The sequence below is a fragment of the Hyperolius riggenbachi genome, chromosome 1, assembly GCF_040937935.1.
Source record: "Hyperolius riggenbachi isolate aHypRig1 chromosome 1, aHypRig1.pri, whole genome shotgun sequence".
NCBI lineage: Eukaryota > Metazoa > Chordata > Amphibia > Anura > Hyperoliidae > Hyperolius > Hyperolius riggenbachi.
The window spans coordinates 687,047,371-687,074,603 of NC_090646.1; the positions used below are offsets into that span (position 1 = coordinate 687,047,371).

At 49.0% G+C, this 27,233-nt stretch overlaps 1 protein-coding gene across 1 annotated transcript in view; it reads right to left on the minus strand.

The window, feature by feature from the left end:
- Positions 1 to 482: 482 nt before the first annotated feature.
- Positions 483 to 27,233, minus strand: part of LOC137544653 (arylamine N-acetyltransferase, pineal gland isozyme NAT-3-like) — a 79,730-nt gene continuing 52,979 nt past the window's right edge. The window contains exon 2 of the mRNA XM_068265750.1: positions 483 to 1,329. Within this exon, the coding sequence (XP_068121851.1) occupies positions 483 to 1,316 (834 nt within the window). The 5' untranslated portion in view covers positions 1,317 to 1,329. The remainder of the gene's footprint in view (positions 1,330 to 27,233) is intronic.

Here is a 27,233-nt window from a genome sequence, read left to right on the forward strand (position 1 = left end):
TCCAGTGCCGGGCGTCTTGAGTATCACACAATGCAGCCACTCGCTCTCTACTGTCTGCTTCTACTGCACATCAACTGACACCATGTCACATGACATCGCACCACGTCACATGACATCGCACCACGTCACATGACATCGTACCACATCACATGACACCACGCCTGCATTCTGAAAAGGCAAAGGGAAGGTGCTGGAGGAGGATGCCATAGGACCTGAGGAGCAGGCCACTGGATTAAGCAAGTATAACACAAAGTCAAGCAATGTGTCCCTCAACATCACCCTTCCCAACAGCTGCATATATATAACCAATGGCAACCTTACATGATGCCCAGGCTGCAGTGTGCAAATGTCTGATTGTCATATCATTCATCTGAAGACTACATATAAAAAGTGACTCTCATGTCCTATAACTACCCTCCACCCACGAGGAGACATTCAGCATCCTCTGTAACACAAAGGCATGGCCCACACTGGCCTTCCCGTTACTCTGTAGTTGGCATTTGCACCTTCTCATCCTTTGGTATAAATTTTTCAGTCAGGACAACCCCAAATGTGTCTTCAAGCATTGCTGTAATCTCTTCATCTGTGAGTTGTCTCGTGGTCTTCACAGTTCTACCGTCCTCCGTAACCTCTGTGCTCACTAGACAGTTCCCTATGTAGGTAAGTCTACCAGAGGGTCGCTGGAGGAAACAAAGGGTTTTACAGACAAAGAGAGATTCTGATGACGTCTGTTGGAATTCACACATCTCTGTGAAGTCCTCATATTTCCGCTTTTCCAGTGTGAACTTGAAAAGGATGACCCAGAGGTCTTTTTCTTTATCTTTCCTTTGTAAGAACCACTCATCTCCTTCCACCTGTAGTCGGAATAGTCCATTGATATCGTTCTGCTCCCATCCAGGCTCCAGAGGAAATGGAGCCGTGATGGCATCTCCATGCCCAACATCACAAAGCCACCTCCTTCCTTCCAGCTCCACCATCAGTAACATGTGGTCAAATGGACGTTTGTAGACACCACTCACTTGTTCCCTACATCTGGCGGATAAAACCTGAGGCTGGTACCCCAGTTCCTGCAGCACCCACATGAACAGACCATTGTGTTCATAGCAGAACCCTCCTCTTCTTCTCTGAACTATTTTTTGGTAGATGCAATGAAGATCCAGGGTGATCTTCTCACCGATGTGAATGCTGAGACTCTCAAAGGGGATGGACAACACATGGTGGAGGTGTAACTTCTGGAGGAGTGAAAGTGATGGTGTGAGGGACTCTGCAGCCAGTTCTGGGAGGCCTATTCGTTGGAAGTAGTCATTCAGGTCCATTACGGAGGAGTGTCTGGAACGGAAGACAGAATTTAAAAACTTGAAAATATTTCCAAAATTGATTTTCTTGTCTACAAGCCAAGATGCATCAGCATTCCTCCTCATCTTAACCCAAAGAACTGATCTACTTTTACATAAAAAGTAATAAAGAAACACCAGATTGTCCAAAGAAAAACTCCCAGGCACAGAAACAGTACTCCCCCTAGTGGGGACTCTGAATACTGCCGAACCACACAAATCCCTCCAGTACTCACAGTAAAGGCGGCCATACATGATCAGGTGACGTGGCGGCCGTTCGCCCATCCGATTAAATTATTATAATCGAATGAAAATCATTGCCACCAAGTTCATGCCTGATCAATGATGCAACCAATTTCAGGCATAATTGGTCACATTTATCGGTTGGTAATGCTGCAAGATATTGGCCGTCGGGGTCGGTCAGATGCACGGCGATAATGGCGAGCAATATTGGGGCAACCGATGAATGCGTCAAAACCCCCGACGGACGTTTTCCTTATGGTCAGTTTGCCCCCTGGTGCCCAGTACACTGTACATTACCTGTCCGCTGGCTCCGGGATCCGTCATTTGTCCATACACGTGCCCCACCTGTGTACCAGCGTATGCGTGGGCGGGTTTGTGATGTCATACATGCACCCCTGTTACTCTGGCAACCACATGGAGTGCGTGTATGGATGGAGGAGCACGGAGGCAGCGGCAGAAACATAAAGTTACCAGGAGGGGGGGGGGGGGTACGTTACAAATTAGAGGTACGGTGTTGGGGCGGCAAGGCGGCATCACAAGGCCGATTCCAGGTAAATTCTACAGTGTATTCTTCAGTGTATGGGAACCGTTCTGCAGTGTATGGGAATCGCTCTGCAGTGTATGGGAATCGCTCTGCAGTGTATGGGAACCGTTCTGCATAGGGATGCTCGGATGTGCCTCATCCACGAATTAGGCAATCCGCGTGGTTGCAAAAAAAAAATCCGCATTCGGCCCCGCCGCATGCGGATTTTCGTCCGCGTCCACGCAACCACGCGGATTTTCTGCCGTGAATGGCGTAATCACGCGTGGATTCCCGCCCGGAGGCGGATTTTCTTTTAACGTTAATAACAAAGCCCCCATACATGCTACAATCCCCCAAATTGCATGGATTATCGAGGTGATAAGGGGCAACATAACTTCAACATAAAAAAAATCCCCAAAATTTTTTATTTTTTTTAATGGCTTTTAAAGACAAATCACCACTGTAAATGGGGCTATTAATTGGTAATATGTGGTTTTAAAAAGGGATATACGCGTTAAGCAATCAAAGAGGTGAAGCGAGTTCCAATGGCACTTGGCGGCGAAGGTACCGCTGGAGGAGGATGAGTGGCTGACGCCAAAAAGGCCCCAGAGAGGTTTTTGTAAATTTTTTTTTTTTTTTTTTTGCAGCAATTAGCAATGACATCGCAGCAGAGTTGTCAGTGGACACGGGCAGTGTGAACGCAGAGTGCAGTGGTGGTAGCGACTGAGTCAGGAGAAGGACTATGCGGGCGGTCAGTTCAGCAGCACAGAAGGACCACGGCAACATACTGGTGGTAGTAGTAGCAGCACAGCGTCATAGTGCTGGCCAAAAAATTAAATGCACCCGGTGACCCGGGCAGTGTGAACGCAGAGTGTAGTAGCGACTGAGTCAGGAGGACAAAGCGGGCGGTCAGTTCAGCAGCAGCAGCAGCAGCACAGTAGTAGCAGCACAGCGTCATAGTGCTGGCCAAAAAATTAAATGCACCCGGTGACCCGGGCAGTGTGAACGCAGAGTGTAGTAGCGACTGAGTCAGGAGGACAAAGCGGGCGGTCAGTTCAGCAGCTCAGAAGGAGGACCATGGCAACTTACTGGTAGTAGTACCATAACACCAAAAAATTAACCAAGGTAGGCACTAGGCAGGTAGTAACTGTCTTTATAAAGGCAGGCATAGTTAACAACAGCACATGCAGCAGCCACTTCATGTCCCCCTGTGTCCGACAATAGGGGCCAGGAACTTACCTTCCACCCAAGCTTGGTTGATTTTCAGGAAGGTGAGTTTGTCCACAGAGGCGTGGGAGAGCCGAGAGCGCTTCTCTGTGACCACGCCACCGGCCGCACTAAAGCATCTCTCTGAGAGGACACTGGAAGGAGGGCAGGATAGGAGTTCCAGGGCGTACTGGGAAAGCTCGCTCCAGATGTCCAGTCTCTTGCCCCAGTACTCCAAGAGGTCCACGGGGCTGTCGGTGTCATTGAGCCCGCTGGATGACCCCATATAGTCAGACACCATGGTGGTCAGTCGTTGCTTGTGCTGGTTGGTGGTGGATGCTGTGGCGGGCACCTCTGTTCTGGGCTGCTGCACTGCATACAGGCTCTTGCTTAGGCTCTTCAGGTCTCCGGGGCGCCAGTTGCTGCTGCTGCTGCTGGTGCTGGTGGTTGTTGTTGTGCTTCTAGTGGCAATGGCAGGCACCTCTTGCTGGCTTGGCAGAGCAGTTACAGTGGGGGTGGAAGGCTGGGGGAATGCTTCCAGTAGTCTGCGCACAAGGGCCTCCTTCAACTCCCTTGTGCGTTGCTCGGTGGTGGATGGCGTCATTAAGTCTCCCAGCTTCCCCTTCAGACGGGGATCAAGCATCAAGGTAATCCAGATGTCCTCCCTTGAACGCATCTGGATCACCCCAGGGTCCCTGCGAAGGCAGCGCAACATGTGCACAGCCATGGGAAACAAGTGGGCCCTGCCAGCAAGATCTTCCTCGTCCTCGCCATTGTCCCATAACGCATGCCTGTCCTCTTCCTGTGCCATGTCGTTGTCCTCCTCAAACCGCCATCCACGTACAACGCCTGCTGCACTCTGCACCTCCTCCTCCTCCTCATTCAGGTTAGGGACCTCCAACTCTTCCACTACCTGCTGTGAGCCCTCCTCTGAGCTGGACTGTGCTGCCATCTGCTCCTGTTCTTCCAACTGCCTCAGGGCTTCATCCCCACGCTCAATTAAATTGTCCATTGCCTGCTCCAGTAGACAAACCAAGGGCACCCACTGGCACACAGAGGCCCGCTCCTCACTGACCATCTTGGTTGCCTCCAGGAAGGGACTCAGCACCAGGCATACTTGCTGCATCAGTGTCCACTGAGTGGCAGTAATCATGGGGACTTGCTGGTTGCTGGGGACACTTGGGTCTAGCATGTAGGCCCTAAGAGCCAGCCTGTGCTGACACAGCCGCTCCAACATGGCCAGAGTCGAATTCCAGCGAACTGGCATGTCGATGATCAGCCGGTGTTGTGGCCTTCCATACTGCTGCTGTAAGGTGGACAAGAGTGCAGAGGCAGTGGCTGACAGGCGGAAAAAGCGTACCACCGCCCGGGCATCCTGCAGCAGCTCGCTCAACCCCTGGTAGGTGCGCAAGAAGCGCTGCACCACAAGATTGAGCACATGGGCCAAGCAGGGGATGTGCTGGAGGTTTCCCTGCTGCACTGCTGCCACCAGGTTGGCCCCGTTATCGGCTGCCACATACCCCACTTCCAGGCCTCTGGGGGTCAGCCACCTCCGCTCCTGCTTCCTGAGGGCGGCCAGGACGTTGGTGGCCGTAAGCCTCTCCTTCCCTAGGGTCACCAATTTTAAAAGGGCTTGGCAGTGCCGAGGCTTGGCGCTGCTGCTGCCGAGGCGGGCTTGCTTTCCGGGTGCAGAGGGAGTTTCGTGACAGGACCCTTCTGCATCCCCCCTGATCCCGCGTGGTGGCACCACTAGCTGGGCTGATGCGCTCTTGTCCTCCCTCCCTTCCATCAGTGTCACCCAGTGGGCCGTAAAGGACAGGTAGCGACCTGTCCCAAATCTGCTACTCCACGAGTCCATGGTCACGTGGACCCGCTTGCCCACAGAGTAGTCCAGGGAACGGGCCACGTTTTCCACCGCAAACTTGTGGAGTGCTGGGATCGCGCTCCTGCTGAAATAGTGGCGACTGGGGACTTGCCACTCGGGGATGCCAAATTGGAGCAGCGTCCGCATGGCGCTCCCCTCCTGCACCAGGGAGTAGGGAAGCAGCTGTGATGCCATGGCCCGGGCCAGCAAGCCATTTAGTTTGCGGATCCGCCTGTGGCTTGGAGGCAGAGGCTTGGTCAGACCCTGAAAGGTGTCGCTCAGCAGGGTCTGACGACGCTGGGATGCAGGGGAGACAGAGGAGAGAGACGAACACTGGCTGCCAGCCTCAATGTCTGTGTCCTGAGTAGCCGAGGTGGAAGAGCGCTTGCGTGCTACTACTGCTGCTGCTGTGGGGGATTCACGACCCTGAGGGAGGGAGGATGCTGCTGCGCTGGTGGGCCTTCTGCTCTCAGGAACCCTTGCCAGCAGTGCCTGCTTCCTCTTAAACTCCGCATACTCGCGGCAGTGGCGGCTTCTCAGGTGGCCCTGGAGAGATGAGGTACCCTTCTTGCTCAGACTTTTCCCACGGCTCAATCTTTTGCTGCATAACCTGCACACCGCATTCCTTTTGTCATCAGTACATTCTTTAAAGCAATCCCACACTGGTGACTTTAATTTACTGCGGCCCCCACTAGCAGAGGGTGCAGCGAAACAATGTGTGGTAGTAGTTACCGGGGGTTGCATGGTGGTGGTGCCGGCTGAAGCAGTGTCCTGTCTACTTCCTCCACGCCCACTGCTGCCGATGCCCCTGCCCCTGCCTGACATATGGCAATATCCTTGCCTAGGCCGAGGTGACTCGTCATCCTGCTCTGACCATTCTTCCACGGACTCAGCAGGCTGCACATAGTTAGGGTCCACAACGTCGTCATCATTCAGCAGCATCATCATAATCCAGCTCTTCCTCTGACTCCCCCGCATGCGGATTTTCGTCCGCGTCCACGCAACCACGCGGATTTTCTGCCGTGAATGGCGTAATCACGCGTGGATTCCCGCCCGGAGGCGGATTTTCTTTTAACGTTAATAACAAAGCCCCCATACATGCTACAATCCCCCAAATTGCATGGATTATCGAGGTGATAAGGGGCAACATAACTTCAACATAAAAAAAATCCCCAAAATTTTTTATTTTTTTTAATGGCTTTTAAAGACAAATCACCACTGTAAATGGGGCTATTAATTGGTAATATGTGGTTTTAAAAAGGGATATACGCGTTAAGCAATCAAAGAGGTGAAGGCGAGTTCCAATGGCACTTGGCGGCGAAGGTACCGCTGGAGGAGGATGAGTGGCTGACGCCAAAAAGGCCCCAGAGAGGTTTTTGTAAATTTTTTTTTTTTTTTTTGCAGCAATTAGCAATGACATCGCAGCAGAGTTGTCAGTGGACACGGGCAGTGTGAACGCAGAGTGCAGTGGTGGTAGCGACTGAGTCAGGAGAAGGACTATGCGGGCGGTCAGTTCAGCAGCACAGAAGGACCACGGCAACATACTGGTGGTAGTAGTAGCAGCACAGCGTCATAGTGCTGGCCAAAAAATTAAATGCACCCGGTGACCCGGGCAGTGTGAACGCAGAGTGTAGTAGCGACTGAGTCAGGAGGACAAAGCGGGCGGTCAGTTCAGCAGCAGCAGCAGCAGCACAGTAGTAGCAGCACAGCGTCATAGTGCTGGCCAAAAAATTAAATGCACCCGGTGACCCGGGCAGTGTGAACGCAGAGTGTAGTAGCGACTGAGTCAGGAGGACAAAGCGGGCGGTCAGTTCAGCAGCTCAGAAGGAGGACCATGGCAACTTACTGGTAGTAGTACCATAACACCAAAAAATTAACCAAGGTAGGCACTAGGCAGGTAGTAACTGTCTTTATAAAGGCAGGCATAGTTAACAACAGCACATGCAGCAGCCACTTCATGTCCCCCTGTGTCCGACAATAGGGGCCAGGAACTTACCTTCCACCCAAGCTTGGTTGATTTTCAGGAAGGTGAGTTTGTCCACAGAGGCGTGGGAGAGCCGAGAGCGCTTCTCTGTGACCACGCCACCGGCCGCACTAAAGCATCTCTCTGAGAGGACACTGGAAGGAGGGCAGGATAGGAGTTCCAGGGCGTACTGGGAAAGCTCGCTCCAGATGTCCAGTCTCTTGCCCCAGTACTCCAAGAGGTCCACGGGGCTGTCGGTGTCATTGAGCCCGCTGGATGACCCCATATAGTCAGACACCATGGTGGTCAGTCGTTGCTTGTGCTGGTTGGTGGTGGATGCTGTGGCGGGCACCTCTGTTCTGGGCTGCTGCACTGCATACAGGCTCTTGCTTAGGCTCTTCAGGTCTCCGGGGCGCCAGTTGCTGCTGCTGCTGCTGGTGCTGGTGGTTGTTGTTGTGCTTCTAGTGGCAATGGCAGGCACCTCTTGCTGGCTTGGCAGAGCAGTTACAGTGGGGGTGGAAGGCTGGGGGAATGCTTCCAGTAGTCTGCGCACAAGGGCCTCCTTCAACTCCCTTGTGCGTTGCTCGGTGGTGGATGGCGTCATTAAGTCTCCCAGCTTCCCCTTCAGACGGGGATCAAGCATCAAGGTAATCCAGATGTCCTCCCTTGAACGCATCTGGATCACCCCAGGGTCCCTGCGAAGGCAGCGCAACATGTGCACAGCCATGGGAAACAAGTGGGCCCTGCCAGCAAGATCTTCCTCGTCCTCGCCATTGTCCCATAACGCATGCCTGTCCTCTTCCTGTGCCATGTCGTTGTCCTCCTCAAACCGCCATCCACGTACAACGCCTGCTGCACTCTGCACCTCCTCCTCCTCCTCATTCAGGTTAGGGACCTCCAACTCTTCCACTACCTGCTGTGAGCCCTCCTCTGAGCTGGACTGTGCTGCCATCTGCTCCTGTTCTTCCAACTGCCTCAGGGCTTCATCCCCACGCTCAATTAAATTGTCCATTGCCTGCTCCAGTAGACAAACCAAGGGCACCCACTGGCACACAGAGGCCCGCTCCTCACTGACCATCTTGGTTGCCTCCAGGAAGGGACTCAGCACCAGGCATACTTGCTGCATCAGTGTCCACTGAGTGGCAGTAATCATGGGGACTTGCTGGTTGCTGGGGACACTTGGGTCTAGCATGTAGGCCCTAAGAGCCAGCCTGTGCTGACACAGCCGCTCCAACATGGCCAGAGTCGAATTCCAGCGAACTGGCATGTCGATGATCAGCCGGTGTTGTGGCCTTCCATACTGCTGCTGTAAGGTGGACAAGAGTGCAGAGGCAGTGGCTGACAGGCGGAAAAAGCGTACCACCGCCCGGGCATCCTGCAGCAGCTCGCTCAACCCCTGGTAGGTGCGCAAGAAGCGCTGCACCACAAGATTGAGCACATGGGCCAAGCAGGGGATGTGCTGGAGGTTTCCCTGCTGCACTGCTGCCACCAGGTTGGCCCCGTTATCGGCTGCCACATACCCCACTTCCAGGCCTCTGGGGGTCAGCCACCTCCGCTCCTGCTTCCTGAGGGCGGCCAGGACGTTGGTGGCCGTAAGCCTCTCCTTCCCTAGGGTCACCAATTTTAAAAGGGCTTGGCAGTGCCGAGGCTTGGCGCTGCTGCTGCCGAGGCGGGCTTGCTTTCCGGGTGCAGAGGGAGTTTCGTGACAGGACCCTTCTGCATCCCCCCTGATCCCGCGTGGTGGCACCACTAGCTGGGCTGATGCGCTCTTGTCCTCCCTCCCTTCCATCAGTGTCACCCAGTGGGCCGTAAAGGACAGGTAGCGACCTGTCCCAAATCTGCTACTCCACGAGTCCATGGTCACGTGGACCCGCTTGCCCACAGAGTAGTCCAGGGAACGGGCCACGTTTTCCACCGCAAACTTGTGGAGTGCTGGGATCGCGCTCCTGCTGAAATAGTGGCGACTGGGGACTTGCCACTCGGGGATGCCAAATTGGAGCAGCGTCCGCATGGCGCTCCCCTCCTGCACCAGGGAGTAGGGAAGCAGCTGTGATGCCATGGCCCGGGCCAGCAAGCCATTTAGTTTGCGGATCCGCCTGTGGCTTGGAGGCAGAGGCTTGGTCAGACCCTGAAAGGTGTCGCTCAGCAGGGTCTGACGACGCTGGGATGCAGGGGAGACAGAGGAGAGAGACGAACACTGGCTGCCAGCCTCAATGTCTGTGTCCTGAGTAGCCGAGGTGGAAGAGCGCTTGCGTGCTACTACTGCTGCTGCTGTGGGGGATTCACGACCCTGAGGGAGGGAGGATGCTGCTGCGCTGGTGGGCCTTCTGCTCTCAGGAACCCTTGCCAGCAGTGCCTGCTTCCTCTTAAACTCCGCATACTCGCGGCAGTGGCGGCTTCTCAGGTGGCCCTGGAGAGATGAGGTACCCTTCTTGCTCAGACTTTTCCCACGGCTCAATCTTTTGCTGCATAACCTGCACACCGCATTCCTTTTGTCATCAGTACATTCTTTAAAGCAATCCCACACTGGTGACTTTAATTTACTGCGGCCCCCACTAGCAGAGGGTGCAGCGAAACAATGTGTGGTAGTAGTTACCGGGGGTTGCATGGTGGTGGTGCCGGCTGAAGCAGTGTCCTGTCTACTTCCTCCATGCCCACTGCTGCCGATGCCCCTGCCTGACATATGGCAATATCCTTGCCTAGGCCGAGGTGACTCGTCATCCTGCTCTGACCATTCTTCCACGGACTCAGCAAGCTGCACATAGTTAGGGTCCACAACGTCGTCATCATTCAGCAGCATCATCATAATCCAGCTCTTCCTCTGACTCCCCCGCCTCCTCTTCTGTCCCTACATCCCCAGACACAGACCCCTCTTCTTCATCACCAGAACTCAACAACGCTTGTGATTGTGGCCCAATCTCAATCTCTGCCACATCAGTCCCCAGTAAGTCCTGAGCTTCTTGCATCAGCAGGTTCCCAGAAGCTGGACTGAGGGACAGAACGCTGTCATCCTGGGAGGGCTGCTGACCAGTGGGTGCTGGGGTGGATGTCACAACAAGCGTGGGACGTTGGCTGCTGCTGCTACTTGGAGTGGTGCTCACAGTAGAGGTCTGGGAGGAAGTCATGATGTCCATGAGTACGTCAGGTTCCATTTGCTCAACCACCACACGGGGACCAGAAACTTTAAAATATTTGGACAATGGCGTCCGCTGACTCGGCCCAGGCTTTGCTGCCCCCTTTTCTGCTGCATCACGACCACGTACAGCTGGGCGTCCTCTCCCTGGACGTGGAGCAGTCCCAGAAGTGGCTGAGGCAATTGAACTCCCTTTCCTCTCACCCCGCGAAACCCTGCCAGACATGTTGCTAGTAATGAATCACTGGATGCAGTGGGCACAGTACAAGGTCACTGAAGGATGCAGTGGGCACAGCAGTGGGCACTGGATATACAACTAGGTCACTGAAGGATGCAGTGGGCACAGTACAAGGTCACTGAAGGATGCAGTGGGCACAGCAGTGGGCACTGGATATACAACTAGGTCACTGAAGGATGCAGTGGGCACAGTACAAGGTCACTGAAGGATGCAGTGGGCACAGCAGTGGGCACTGGATATACAACTAGGTCACTGAAGGATGCAGTGGGCACTGCAGTGGGCACTGGATATACAACTAGGTCACTGAAGGATGCAGTGGGCACAGTACAAGGTCACTGAAGGATGCAGTGGGCACAGCAGTGGGCACTGGATATACAACTAGGTCACTGAAGGATGCAGTGGGCACAGTACAAGGTCACTGAAGGATGCAGTGGGCACAGCAGTGGGCACTGGATATACAACTAGGTCACTGAAGGATGCAGTGGGCACACAAGGATGTCACACTGTGTAATGAGATGCTCATATGCCAGCGAGCGAGCGAGCAGTGGGCACTGGGCACGGCACAAGGTCACTGACAGAATGAATGAACAGCGCTGGCAGAGAGTGGCGGCGCCGGTGGTGTGACTGGCTGCCTGCAAATAGTACAAGTGTATAACTGTCACTGGAATATACAAGTGAACACTGCAGCTGCACTAACCTGCCTGCCTGCACTACACACAGATAATCCCCACTCCCACTACACTGACTACACTGCAGCACTGAACCTGCCTGCAGTACACACAGTTAAATAATCACTAGACTCCCACACTCCCACTACACTACACTGACTTCAACTAACTACAGCAATCACTCACTGACTAGCTAAATGTGTACAGTATAAGAGCAGTGTTAGCAAAAAAAACGCTTTGTTTTTAACACAATAAATGCACTTGCTCAAACAACAATGGCCTGGAGATAATCCTCTCAGCACCACAGTCTAGCAAGGACAGAGCTTTTCCATCATGGCCGCCGCTTTATATTCAGGAGGGGAGGGCATAGCTCCCCTCCTGTGATTGGTTGCTAGGGCCTGGCTGGGGCCCTCTGATTGGCCTGCAATGTGTCACTTCCGCATAATTTGACGCATTTCCGCTAACCACGACTTCAGCGCCGGGTTTCACGAGCGTGAATGCGGATTTCTGTCCGCATTCACGCGAAGCCGAAGCAGATTTTCGTGGTTGAAAATCTATTCACGGCTTAGCGTGTCCGAGGCGGAATGCGTCAAAATGGTCGTGAATCCACGCGTAAGCGTGATCACGACCTGGCGGTGAACACCACTGATTGCCTGATGAGTGCTAATGACTAAACAGAGTGCACCTGTGTGTAATCTAATGTCAGGACAAATACAGCTGCTCTGTGAGGGCCTCAGAGGTTGTCTAAGAGAATATTGGGAGCAACAACACCGTAAAGTCCAAAGAACACACAAGACAGGTCAGGGATCAAGTTATTGAGAAATGTAAAGCAGGCTTAGGCTACAAAAAGATTTCCAAAGCCTTGAACATCCCACGGAGCACTGTTCAAGCGACCATTCAGAAATGGAAGGAGTATGGCACAACTGTAAACCTACCAAGACAAGGCCGTCCACCTAAACTCACAGGCCGAACAAGGAGAGCGCTGATCAGAAATGCAGTCAAGAGGCCCATGGTGACTCTGGACGAGCTGCAGAGATCTACAGCTCAGGTGGGGGAATCTGTCCATAGGACAACTATTAGTCGTGCACTGTACAAAGTTGGCCATTATGGAAGAGTGGCAAGAAGAAAGCCATTGTTAACAGAAAGCATAAGAAGTCCCGTTTGCAGTTTGTCACAAGCCATGTGGGGGACACATCAAACATGTGGAAGAAGGTGCTCTGGTCAGATGAGACCAAAACTGAACTTCATGCCAAAATGCAAAACGCTATGGCCTCGATTCATAAAAGTGCTGTCGGGAAGGTAACGTCGAGCGGGGAAACACCGCTGTCGGTATTTCCGCCTTCAGGGTGGTAATTCATAAAAATTTTGCTAGTTGTGACAGGCGTGCGGAGATATTCCGCTGTAGGCAGGCGTTAGGCTGTCGGGAGACATGTGGAAACAGGAGAAGCTGGCCGAGTCCCTCCGTGCGGTGTTCTCTCTGCAGCTGCTTGGGAGGTCTGTCCCATTCACTGCAATGTATTCCGCACGCTTCTCGCTACATCAGAGGTAGCGGTAATACCCGTCCGCATACCGCTACCTCTAATCTTTATGAATTGACATTTGTTACTTTTGCTATGATAATCACCGCGCAAGGCGGTGATTGATCACTCTGCTCGCGAATGTCGGCTTTTCATGCGGAAAAAGCCTTTATGAATACAGATTTTGCTGTGTGGTCGGTAAAGTGAGCAGTTTTCAGCATTTCCGAATGCGGGAATGCTTTATGAATCGAGGCCTATGTGTGGCAGAAAACTAACACTGCAGATCACTCTGAACACACCATCCCCACTGTCAAATATGGTGGTGGCAGCATCATGCTCTGGGGGTGCATCTCTTCAGCAGGGACAGGGAAGCTGGTCAGAGTTGATGGGAAGATGGATGGAGCCAAATACAGGGCAATCTTGGAAGAAAACCTCTTGGAGTCTGCAAAAGACTTGAGACTGGGGCGGAGGTTCACCTTCCAGCAGGACGACCCTAAACATAAAGCCAGGGCAACAATGGAATGGTTTAAAACAAAACATATCTATGTGTTAGAATGGCCCAGTCAAAGTCCAGATCTAAATCCACTCGAGAATCTGTGGCAAGATCTGAAAACTGCTGTTCATAAACGCTGTCCATCTAATCTGACTGAGCTGGAGCTGTTTTGCAAAGAAGAATGGGCAAGGATTTCAGTCTCTAGATGTGCAAAGCTGGTAGAGACATACCCTAAAAGACTGGCAGCTGTAATTGCAGCAAAAGGTGGTTCTACAAAGTATTGACTCAGGGGGCTGAATAATTACGCACACCCCAATTTGCAGTTATTTATTTGTAAAAAATGTTTGGAATGATGTATGATTTTCGATCCACTTCTCACATGTACACCACTTTGTATTGGTCTTTCACGTGGAATTCCAATAAAATTGATGCATTTTTGTGGCAGTAATGTGACAAAATGTGGAAAACTTCAAGGGGGCCGAATACTTTTGCAACCCACTGTATCTCCTCTGATCTTCCTGACAGCCACACGCTCTGTGCTGCACACCTCTGACTCACAATGCAGGTCACATGATCAGGAGAAGGAGAGATGGAAGTCACATGCTCTGTGCTGCACACCTCTGACTCACAATGCAGGTCACATGATCAGGAGGAGGAGGGATGGAAGTCACATGCTCTGTGCTGCACACCTCTGACTCACAATGCAGGTCACATGGTCAGGAGAAGGAGGGATGGAAGTCACATGCTCTGTGCTGCACATCTCTGACTCACAATGCAGGTCACATGATCAGGAGAAGAAGGGATGGAAGTCACATGCTCTGTGCTGCACATCTCTGACTCACAATGCAGGTCACATGATCAGGAGAAGGAGAGATGTAATGCATAGGGAGAAACAGAGGTGTGTGCATGTAACCAGTTTCACCTGACTTATATACTGGCTGCCTCAAGTCTATTGACTCATTCAAATTTGAAATTTAACTGACTCTCGTCTAATTAAAATGGCAGAGCGTTGCAAACTGCAATCGCCTACCAGATTGTGCAGGATCTAAGGCTAGCTCCCTGACATTCCTGCAGGAGTTGGCCCACGCAAATACTTGCATCTCAACAGGGGCGCCGTGTGTAGGCCTCCTTGTACCCCCAGGAAATGAAGGGCAGCGCAAACGCCCCCACAAAGCAACCACTGCCCGGGAGCGCCGCAACTGCCCCCCACAGGGGAGGGGGGGGCGAGAACGCATGAACGGTATATACTCCCCAGACGCGGCCTACGCCCGGAGAGAACCATCCACGCTGCCCCCCAAAGGATGGATGCCCTAACCTTACGAATATTGCTTACCTGTGGTGCATATGCGCATCCTGGGAGCAAACACACCAAAAAGGGGCGAGGGGGGGGACACAGACACCCCCCCCGGTGCAACACTACTGCCGGGGGACCTATCCACGCCCCCCCCCCCCCACCAACACCCCCAAGAAAAAAGCAGTATGTTTCTTTTTTCTTGGGGGTGTTGGTGGGGGGGGGGGGGCGTGGATAGGTCCCCCGGCAGTAGTGTTGCACCGGGGGGGGGGGTCTGTGTCCCCCCCCCCCACCCTCGCTCCTTTTTGGTGTGTTTGCTCCCAGGATGCGCATATGCACCACAGGTAAGCAATATTCGCAAGATTAGGGCATCCATCCTTTGGGGGGCAGCGTGGATGGTTCTCTCCGGGCGTAGGCCGCGTCTGGGGAGTATATACCGTTCATGCGTTCTCGCCCCCCCCCCTCCCCTGTGGGGGGCAGTTGCGGCGCTCCCGGGCAGTGGTTGCTTTGTGGGGGTGCTTGCGCTGCCCTTCATTTCCTTCATTACAAGGAGGCCTACACACGGCGCCCCTGTTGAGATGCAAGTATTTGTGTGGGCCAACTCCTGCAGGAATGTCAGGGAGCTAGCCTTAGATCCTGCACTACTGGTAGGCGATTGCAGTTTGCAACGCTTTGCCATTTTAATTAGACGAGAGTCAGTTAAATTTCAAATTTGAATGAGTCAATAGACTTGAGGCAGCCAGTATATAAGTCAGGTGAAACTGGTTAGATGCACACACCTCTGTTTCTCCCTTTGCAATGAAGGAGAGATGTAAGTCACATGCTCTGTGCTGCACGCCTCTGACTCACAATGCAGGTCACATGATCAGGAGAAGGAGGGATGTAAGTCACATGCTCTGTGCTGCACGCCTCTGACTCACAATGCAGGTCACGTGATCAGGAGGAGGAGAGATGGAAGTCACATGCTCTGTGCTGCACATCTCTGACTCACAATGCAGGTCACGTGGTCAGGAGGAGGAGAGATGGAAGTCACACGCTCTGTGCTGCACACCTCTGACTTCAATGCAGGTCACGTGATCAGGAGAAGGAGAAATGGAAGTCACACGCTCTGTGCTGCACACCACTGACTCACAATGCAGGTCTTCTGATCAGGAGGAGGAGAGATGAAAGTTACACAGTCTGTGCTGCACACCTCTGACTCACAATGCAGGTCACGTGATCAGGAGAAGGAGGGATGGAAGTCACACGCTCTGTGCTGCACACCACTGACTCACAATGCAGGTTACATGATCAGGAGAAGGAGGGATGGAAGTCACACGCTCTGTGCTGCACACCTCTGACTCACAATGCAGGTCACGTGATCAGCAGAAGGAGAGATGGAAGTCACATGCTCTGTGCTGCACACCTCTGACTCACAATGCAGGTCATGTGATCAGGAGAAGGAGAGATGTAAGTCACATGCTCTGTGCTGCACGCCTCTGACTCACAATGCAGGTCACGTGATAAGGAGAAGGAGGGATGGAAGTCAAATGCTCTGTGTTGCACACCTCTGACTCACAATGCAGGTTATATGTTCAGGAGAAGGAGGGATGGAAGTCACATGCTCTGTGTTGCACACCTCTGACTCACAATGCAGGTCACGTGATCAGGAGAAGGAGAGATGTAAGTCACATGCTCTGTGCTGCACATCTCTGACTCACAATGCAGGTGATATTTTCAGGAGAAGGAGGGATGGAAGTCACACGCTCTGTGCTGCACACCTCTGACTCACAATGCAGGTCATGTGATCAGGAGGAGGAGAGATGGAAGTCACATGCTCTGTGCTGCACATCTCTGACTCACACTGCAGGTCACACTCTCGACCTTATATTCACTAAATCCACCACCATTGCAGACCTTGACATCGCACCCTTTCCACCCTCAGACCATCACCTTCTCACCTTCAACCTCCTCACGGAAGGCACCTCCAAATTAGCCACCCACCCACCTGGTCGATGGCAGCGAGACCTACGCAAGCTCAACCCTAGTGTCCTTGCTGACCCCCTCCATGCCCTCTCCTCCACTCTCCCCACCCTAACCTGTCCTAATCTTGCTGCAGCTCAGTATCGCCAAACTCTCTCATCAACCCTAGAGAAAGCTGCTCCACCAATATTTCGCTGCAACCGACCCCCAGCCCTGGCGCACTACCCATACTCGCAACCTCCAGAGGAAAACACGCGCCACTGAACGGAAATGGAGGAAAACTCAACTTAATGAGGATTTCCTACAGTACAAGACCAACCTGCTGCCTGCTGCCCTTGCTCATGCGAAGCAGGAATACTTTACCAAGCTCATCGGAGCACAAGCTTCCAACCCCCGGCGTCTTTTTGCCACTTTCAACTCCCTGCTTAACCCCCCCCCCTCCGTTTCCTCCCTCTCTGCCACAGATTTAGCCACCCACTTCACCAAGAAAATTGTCTCCATCCATCAGGGAATATCCAATCCTCAATCGTCACCTCCCGCCCCCTCCCAAACAGCTCCTCCTCCACTCTATCCTCCCCTCACCTCCTTCACTCCTACTACCACCGAGGAAGTCATCCACCTACTGCAGACTTCCCATACCACTACTTCCCCCCTTGACCCCATCCCTTCTAATTTACTCCAGCCTCACTTCACGGAATTGGCCCCAGTTCTCACTACCCTGTTCAACCTCTCCCTATCCACAGGCACCTTCCCCTCAGACTTCAAGCAGGCCACTGTACTACCCCTGCTCAAGAAACCCTCACTCGACCCCTCGCTACCCTCCAACTACCGTCCTATCTCCCTCCTCCTCTTTGCCTCAAAACTCCTTTAGTGTCTGGTTCACAAACGCCTGACCCAGTACCTCAATGCCAACTCACTGCTAGACCCACTCTAATCTGGATTTCGGCCTGCCCACTCAACCGAAACTGCTCTCACCAAAGTGGTCAATGACCTTGCCTTAGCTAAAGCTGAAGGTAAATACTCCATTCTCCTCCTCCTTGACCTGTCAGCAGCTTTTGACACAGTAGATCATCCCCTACTCCTCCAGTCCCTCCAGTCCTTGGGCATTCACGATCTCGCCCTGTCCTGTCTTTCATCCTACCTCTCCAACCGCTCCTTCACTACCGCCTTCAATGAGTCCTCGTCTACCCCCAACCACCTCTCGGTGGGAGTCCCCCAAGGTTCGGTCCTTGGCCCCCTACTGTTCACCCTATACACATCCTCCATTGGCAAGGTTATCTCCTCCATGGGTTTTAACTATAATCTGTATGCAGATGACACCCAGATCTACCTCCACACCCCTGACATATCCACCACTACCATGGACAAGGTCTCCTCCTGCCTATCAGCCATCTCCTCCTGGATGTCTGCTAGGTTCCTGAAACTAAATCTAGACAAAACGGAATTTATGATCTTCCCACCCCGGTCATCCCTGGACCTCCCAGATGTGCAGGTCACTGTTAACCACACTACCATTCACCCTACCTCTCAAGCCCGCTGTCTGGGTGTCACCCTGGACTCCGCACTCTCCTTCACTCCCCACATCCAAAACCTCACAAAGGCCTGCAACTTCCACCTTCGTAACATCTGTAAGATTCACCCTTTCCTGACCCCTGCCACCACCAAACTCCTTATCCATGCCCTCATAATTTCCCGCCTCGACTACTGCAATGCCCTGCTGTCTGGTCTCCCTATGACCCGAACAGCCCCGCTGCAGTCCATCATGAATGCGGCAGCCAGAATTATCCACTGCTCCCATCGCTCCATCACGGCTGATCCCCTCCTAGAATCCCTCCACTGGCTTCCTATTCAGTCCAGAATCAGATTTAAGATACTGTGTCTGACCTACAAATCCATCCACAAAACCTATCCAACCTACATTTCCGATCTTACTCAGAGGTACACACCTAGCCGCTCACTCCGCTTTTCCAATAAACTTCGCCTAACCGCCCCCCGCATCACCCAGTCCCATGCACGCCTCCAGGACTTCTCAAGAGCTGCTCCAACACTATGGAACTCCCTACCTCCATCCATTAGGGCAGCCCCTTCCTTCAACATCTTCAAGAAAGCCCTCAAAACTCACCTTTTCACTCTGGCCTACTACCCCTCACAAGTGCTCTAAACCTACAGCTGAACTCTGGTCCCCTACCATTCGTGTCCTTACCTCTCCCTCTAGATTGTAAGCCTTTGGGCAGGGTCCTCCTCCTTTTGTGTCCTACCTGATCATGCACCTCCATCACTGTGAACCCATGCTATGCATCTGAGTGAACCTAACTTGCCTAATCTCCATGCTCCATCCAGTGACTGACTAAGCATTACCTGGTACTCATACTATGGTGTGCGATCTGGTTTTCTTGTATTCCTGTATTGCCGTATTGCTGTATGTCACCCCTAAATATTGTCTGTAACCTAAATTAATGTTCAGCGCTGCGTAATATGTTGGCGCTTTATAAATACAATAAATAAATAAATAAAGTCACACGCTCTGTGCTGCACATCTTTGACTCTCAATGCAGGTCACGTGATCAGGAGGAGTAGAGATGGAAGTCACATGCTCTGTGCTGCACATCTCTGACTCACAATGCAGTTCACGTGATCAGGAGAAGGAGAGATGGAAGTCACACGCTCTGTGCTGCACATCTCTGACTCACAATGCAGGTCACGTGATCAGGAGAAGGAGGGATGGAAGTCACACGCTCTGTGCTGCACATCTCTGACTCACAATGCAGGTTACGTGATCAGGAGAAGGAGGGATGGAAGTCACACGCTCTGTGCTGCACACCTCTGACTCACAATGCAGGTCATGTGATCAGGAGGAGGAGAGATGGAAGTCACATGCTCTGTGCTGCACATCTCTGACTCACAATGCAGGTCACGTGATCAGGAGAAGGAGAGATGGAGGTCACACGCTCTGTGCTGCACATCTCTGACTTACAATGCAGGTCACGTGATCAGGAGAAGGAGAGATGGAAGTCACACGCTCTGTGCTGCACACCTCTGACTCACAATGCAGGTCACATGATGAGGAGGTGGGATAGAAGTCACACGCTCTGTGCTGCACAGTGCACACCTCTGACTCACAATGCAGGTCACATGATGAGGAGGAGGGATGGAAGTCACATGCTCTGTGCTGCACACCTCTGACTCACAATGCAGGTCACGTGATCAGGAGAAGGAGAGATGGAAGGATAGAGCGTGTGACTGCCAGGAAGAACAGAAGAGACACAACACATCACTGGAGCAGGCAGATATTACACGGCTCCTCTGCCCTACTCTGCTATGTGGGGAGACAGTGTCAGTGGTGTGGGGAGGCGGGGAGGGGAATTTTGTGTGTATTTTACCAGTTCACTGCGGCCTCCATAGACTTTCAGGCATCTCTGCAGCCACAATAGGCAATTCACAGAAATTTTCACCTGTTTTCTCCTAATCTATGTTACAGAAGCTCCCAAAGAGCAAAAACATAATACAATTAAGGCAAGAAAAGTAATATTGAAGTGAAGTAAATCAGGAAAACTTACTTTAAGTAATTATTTTGCTTGTAAATGTGCTGAAAGGTTATTTGTATCAATTAGGTGATGAGTCATTTATGAGAAGTTTTGTGAATAGAGCCCAATGGGCTTAATTCATTAAAGAGGAACTGTCACGAAAATCTTAAAATTTAAAACACATACAAATAAGAAGTACATTTCTTCCAGAGTAAAATGAGCCATAAATGACTTTTCTCCTATGTTGCTGTCACTTACAGTAGGTAGTAGAAATCTGACATTACCGACAGGTTTTGGGCTAGCCCATCTCCTCATGGGGGATTCTCAGCATGGCCTTTATTCTTTATACAGACACTCCCTGAAAGAGATTTATACAATGATGCTGGCCTGTGTACAGACAGTCCAGCTCAGAGAAGTGCTGCTGTGTGAGGAGGAAGGGAGTGAGTCTTTACCAGCCAGCAAGAAAAAGCAAAGCATTATCTTACAATACAATAACATTTGTAAAGCGCTTTTCTCCCATAGGACTAATACTTACTGTAAGTGACAGCAACATAGGAGAGAAGTAACGTATGGCTCATTTTATATACGTCTTATTTGTATATGTGTACATGTGTAGATGTGTATATGTGTAGATGTGTACATGTGTAGATGTGTACATGTGTAGATGTGTACATGTGTAGATGTGTAGGTGTGTACATGTGTACATGTGTACATGTGTAGATGTGTAGGTGTGTAGATGTGTAGATGTGTAGATGTGTACATGTGTACATGTGTACATGTGTAGATGTGTAGGTGTGTAGATGTGTAGATGTGTAGATGTGTAGATGTGTAGATGTGTAGATGTGTAGATGTGTAGATGTGTAGATGTGTACATGTGTAGATGTGTACATGTGTACATGTGTACATGTGTAGATGTGTAGATGTGTACATGTGTACATGTGTACATGTGTAGATGTGTAGGTGTGTAGATGTGTAGATGTGTAGATGTGTAGATGTGTAGATGTGTAGATGTGTAGATGTGTAGATGTGTAGATGTGTAGATGTGTATATGTGTAGATGTGTAGATGTGTAGATGTGTAGATGTGTAGATGTGTATATGTGTAGATGTGTAGATGTGTAGATGTGTAGATGTGTAGATGTGTAGATGTGTAGATGTGTACATGTGTAGATGTGTAGATGTGTAGATGTGTATATGTGTAGATGTGTAGATGTGTAGATGTGTAGATGTGTAGATGTGTAGATGTGTAGATGTGTAGATGTGTACATGTGTAGATGTGTAGATGTGTAGATGTGTAGATGTGTAGATGTGTACATGTGTAGATGTGTAGATGTGTATATGTGTATATGTGTATATGTGTAGATGTGTATATGTGTACATGTGTACATGTGTACATGTGTAGATGTGTAGATGTGTAGATGTGTAGATGTGTACATGTGTAGATGTGTAGATGTGTAGATGTGTAGATGTGTAGATGTGTAGATGTGTAGATGTGTACATGTGTAGATGTGTAGATGTGTAGATGTGTAGATGTGTAGATGTGTAGGTGTGTAGATGTGTACATGTGTAGATGTGTAGATGTGTACATGTGTACATGTGTACATGTGTAGATGTGTATATGTGTAGATGTGTAGATGTGTAGGTGTGTAGATGTGTAGGTGTGTAGATGTGTAGATGTGTAGATGTGTAGATGTGTACATGTGTACATGTGTACATGTGTAGATGTGTATATGTGTAGATGTGTAGATGTGTAGATGTGTAGATGTGTAGATGTGTAGATGTGTAGATGTGTACATGTGTACATGTGTAGATGTGTAGATGTGTAGGTGTGTAGATGTGTAGGTGTGTAGATGTGTACATGTGTAGATGTGTAGATGTGTAGATGTGTAGGTGTGTAGATGTGTAGGTGTGTAGATGTGTACATGTGTAGATGTGTAGATGTGTACATGTGTACATGTGTAGATGTGTATATGTGTAGGTGTGTAGATGTGTAGATGTGTAGATGTGTAGATGTGTAGATGTGTAGATGTGTAGATGTGTACATGTGTACATGTGTAGATGTGTAGATGTGTAGATGTGTAGATGTGTAGATGTGTAGATGTGTGTAGATGTGTAGATGTGTACATGTGTAGATGTGTAGATGTGTAGATGTGTAGATGTGTAGATGTGTAGATGTGTACATGTGTACATGTGTACATGTGTACATGTGTAGATGTGTAGGTGTGTAGATGTGTACATGTGTAGATGTGTAGATGTGTACATGTGTACATGTGTACATGTGTAGATGTGTACATGTGTAGATGTGTAGATGTGTACATGTGTAGATGTGTAGATGTGTAGATGTGTAGATGTGTAGATGTGTAGATGTGTAGATGTGTACATGTGTAGATGTGTAGATGTGTAGATGTGTAGATGTGTAGATGTGTAGATGTGTACATGTGTAGATGTGTAGATGTGTACATGTGTAGATGTGTAGATGTGTAGGTGTGTAGATGTGTAGGTGTGTAGATGTGTAGATGTGTAGATGTGTAGATGTGTAGATGTGTAGATGTGTATATGTGTATATGTGTATATGTGTAGATGTGTACATGTGTAGATGTGTAGATGTGTATATGTGTATATGTGTATATGTGTAGATGTGTACATGTGTAGATGTGTAGATGTGTAGATGTGTAGATGTGTAGATGTGTAGATGTGTAGATGTGTAGATGTGTAGATGTGTAGATGTGTACATGTGTAGATGTGTAGATGTGTAGGTGTGTAGGTGTGTAGGTGTGTAGATGTGTACATGTGTAGATGTGTAGATGTGTAGATGTGTACATGTGTAGATGTGTACATGTGTACATGTGTAGATGTGTATATGTGTAGATGTGTAGATGTGTAGGTGTGTAGATGTGTAGGTGTGTAGATGTGTAGATGTGTAGATGTGTAGATGTGTAGATGTGTAGATGTGTAGATGTGTACATGTGTAGATGTGTAGATGTGTAGATGTGTAGATGTGTACATGTGTAGATGTGTAGATGTGTAGATGTGTACATGTGTAGATGTGTAGATGTGTAGATGTGTAGATGTGTAGATGTGTACATGTGTAGATGTGTAGATGTGTATATGTGTACATGTGTAGATGTGTACATGTGTAGATGTGTAGATGTGTATATGTGTATATGTGTAGATGTGTATATGTGTACATGTGTAGATGTGTAGATGTGTAGATGTGTAGATGTGTAGATGTGTACATGTGTAGATGTGTAGATGTGTAGATGTGTAGATGTGTAGATGTGTAGGTGTGTAGATGTGTAGATGTGTAGATGTGTAGATGTGTAGATGTGTAGATGTGTAGATGTGTAGATGTGTAGATGTGTAGATGTGTAGATGTGTAGATGTGTACATGTGTAGATGTGTAGATGTGTAGATGTGTACATGTGTAGATGTGTAGATGTGTACATGTGTAGATGTGTAGATGTGTATATGTGTACATGTGTAGATGTGTACATGTGTAGATGTGTAGATGTGTACATGTGTACATGTGTACATGTGTACATGTGTAGATGTGTAGGTGTGTAGATGTGTACATGTGTAGATGTGTAGATGTGTACATGTGTATATGTGTACATGTGTAGATGTGTACATGTGTAGATGTGTAGATGTGTACATGTGTAGATGTGTAGATGTGTAGATGTGTAGATGTGTAGATGTGTAGATGTGTAGATGTGTACATGTGTAGATGTGTAGATGTGTAGATGTGTAGATGTGTAGATGTGTAGATGTGTACATGTGTAGATGTGTAGATGTGTACATGTGTAGATGTGTAGATGTGTAGGTGTGTAGATGTGTAGGTGTGTAGATGTGTAGATGTGTAGATGTGTAGATGTGTAGATGTGTAGATGTGTATATGTGTATATGTGTATATGTGTAGATGTGTACATGTGTAGATGTGTAGATGTGTATATGTGTATATGTGTATATGTGTAGATGTGTACATGTGTAGATGTGTAGATGTGTAGATGTGTAGATGTGTAGATGTGTAGATGTGTAGATGTGTAGATGTGTAGATGTGTAGATGTGTACATGTGTAGATGTGTAGATGTGTAGGTGTGTAGGTGTGTAGGTGTGTAGATGTGTACATGTGTAGATGTGTAGATGTGTAGATGTGTACATGTGTAGATGTGTACATGTGTACATGTGTAGATGTGTATATGTGTAGATGTGTAGATGTGTAGGTGTGTAGATGTGTAGGTGTGTAGATGTGTAGATGTGTAGATGTGTAGATGTGTAGATGTGTACATGTGTAGATGTGTAGATGTGTAGATGTGTACATGTGTAGATGTGTAGATGTGTAGATGTGTAGATGTGTAGATGTGTAGATGTGTAGATGTGTAGATGTGTACATGTGTAGATGTGTAGATGTGTAGATGTGTAGATGTGTAGATGTGTACATGTGTAGATGTGTAGATGTGTATATGTGTACATGTGTAGATGTGTACATGTGTAGATGTGTAGATGTGTATATGTGTATATGTGTAGATGTGTATATGTGTACATGTGTAGATGTGTAGATGTGTAGATGTGTAGATGTGTAGATGTGTACATGTGTAGATGTGTAGATGTGTACATGTGTAGATGTGTAGATGTGTAGGTGTGTAGATGTGTAGATGTGTAGATGTGTAGATGTGTAGATGTGTAGATGTGTAGATGTGTAGATGTGTACATGTGTAGATGTGTAGATGTGTAGATGTGTAGATGTGTAGATGTGTACATGTGTAGATGTGTAGATGTGTAGATGTGTACATGTGTAGATGTGTAGATGTGTACATGTGTAGATGTGTAGATGTGTATATGTGTACATGTGTAGATGTGTACATGTGTAGATGTGTAGATGTGTATATGTGTATATGTGTAGATGTGTATATGTGTAGATGTGTAGATGTGTAGATGTGTAGATGTGTAGATGTGTAGATGTGTAGATGTGTAGATGTGTAGATGTGTAGATGTGTAGATGTGTAGATGTGTAGATGTGTAGATGTGTACATGTGTACATGTGTACATGTGTACATGTGTAGATGTGTAGGTGTGTAGATGTGTACATGTGTAGATGTGTAGATGTGTACATGTGTATATGTGTACATGTGTAGATGTGTACATGTGTAGATGTGTAGATGTGTACATGTGTAGATGTGTAGATGTGTAGATGTGTAGATGTGTACATGTGTAGATGTGTAGATGTGTAGATGTGTAGATGTGTAGATGTGTAGATGTGTACATGTGTAGATGTGTAGATGTGTACATGTGTAGATGTGTAGATGTGTAGGTGTGTAGATGTGTAGGTGTGTAGATGTGTAGATGTGTAGATGTGTAGATGTGTAGATGTGTAGATGTGTATATGTGTATATGTGTAGATGTGTACATGTGTAGATGTGTAGATGTGTATATGTGTATATGTGTAGATGTGTACATGTGTAGATGTGTAGATGTGTAGATGTGTAGATGTGTAGATGTGTAGATGTGTAGATGTGTAGATGTGTACATGTGTAGATGTGTAGATGTGTAGGTGTGTAGGTGTGTAGGTGTGTAGATGTGTACATGTGTAGATGTGTAGATGTGTAGATGTGTACATGTGTAGATGTGTACATGTGTACATGTGTAGATGTGTATATGTGTAGATGTGTAGATGTGTAGGTGTGTAGATGTGTAGGTGTGTAGATGTGTAGATGTGTAGATGTGTAGATGTGTAGATGTGTAGATGTGTAGATGTGTAGATGTGTACATGTGTAGATGTGTAGATGTGTAGATGTGTAGATGTGTAGATGTGTACATGTGTAGATGTGTAGATGTGTAGATGTGTACATGTGTAGATGTGTAGATGTGTAGATGTGTAGATGTGTAGATGTGTACATGTGTAGATGTGTAGATGTGTATATGTGTACATGTGTAGATGTGTACATGTGTAGATGTGTAGATGTGTATATGTGTATATGTGTAGATGTGTATATGTGTACATGTGTAGATGTGTAGATGTGTAGATGTGTAGATGTGTAGATGTGTATATGTGTAGATGTGTATATGTGTAGATGTGTATATGTGTACATGTGTAGATGTGTAGATGTGTAGGTGTGTAGATGTGTAGATGTGTATATGTGTAGATGTGTAGATGTGTATATGTGTAGATGTGTAGATGTGTATATGTGTAGATGTGTATATGTGTACATGTGTATATGTGTACATGTGTAGATGTGTAGATGTGTAGATGTGTATATGTGTAGATGTGTATATGTGTACATGTGTAGATGTGTAGATGTGTAGATGTGTATATGTGTACATGTGTAGATGTGTAGATGTGTAGATGTGTAGGTGTGTAGGTGTGTAGATGTGTAGATGTGTAGATGTGTATATGTGTAGATGTGTAGATGTGTAGGTGTGTAGATGTGTAGATGTGTCGGTGTGTAGATGTGTAGGTATGTAGATGTGTAGATGTGTAGATGTGTACATGTGTAGATGTGTAGATGTGTAGATGTGTAGGTGTGTAGGTGTGTAGATGTGTAGATGTGTAGATGTGTATATGTGTAGATGTGTAGATGTGTAGGTGTGTAGATGTGTAGATGTGTCGGTGTGTACATGTGTAGATGTGTAGATGTGTAGATGTGTAGATGTGTAGATTTTGGCGACAGAGGTCCTGTAAGCTGCGCTGTGCAGGGGTGGCTGCTATGCAAGTGACTTCAGCAACAAGTGAAGGAAGGGAAACTTGTTGCAGGTGGTTATTCAAGCCCTGCCTGGAAAAAGACTCCCATCTCTCCTACAAATCCCAACAACCTGAGCCATAAACCTCAACTGGACCTGCAGAGCTCACTAGCTCCCTCTGGCTGGCAGAAGTGTAGAGGCAGGAGGCAGACTTCTTTGCCACCCGCACAGGAATAGAGCTCTCTCTGCTCACGCTGGGCGGGACAGAGGCGGGGCAGGCTCGGCTGGCTCTCTCGCTTTCATTGGCTGAAAAGAGGTGTCAGCCAATTAGAGAGAGCTACTGACTGGAGGGAGAGAGAGACCCGGAACTCACTCCCCAGCTGCTATGCATGCACACTGTGTGCACCGCGGTCTCTCTGCAAAAAGTCAAATTAAGAGCAACCGTGGCCCCGTGGGGGGAGGGGGGCGGGGCGACTGAAGGCCAGGGACACACACACCCCAATTAGCCATTCATGCGGATGCCCATGGCTGTCCTGCCTCCCTGCTCGCTGCACACTATTTTGGCAGTTGGACAGAGCAACTGCCATTCACTAAGTGCTTT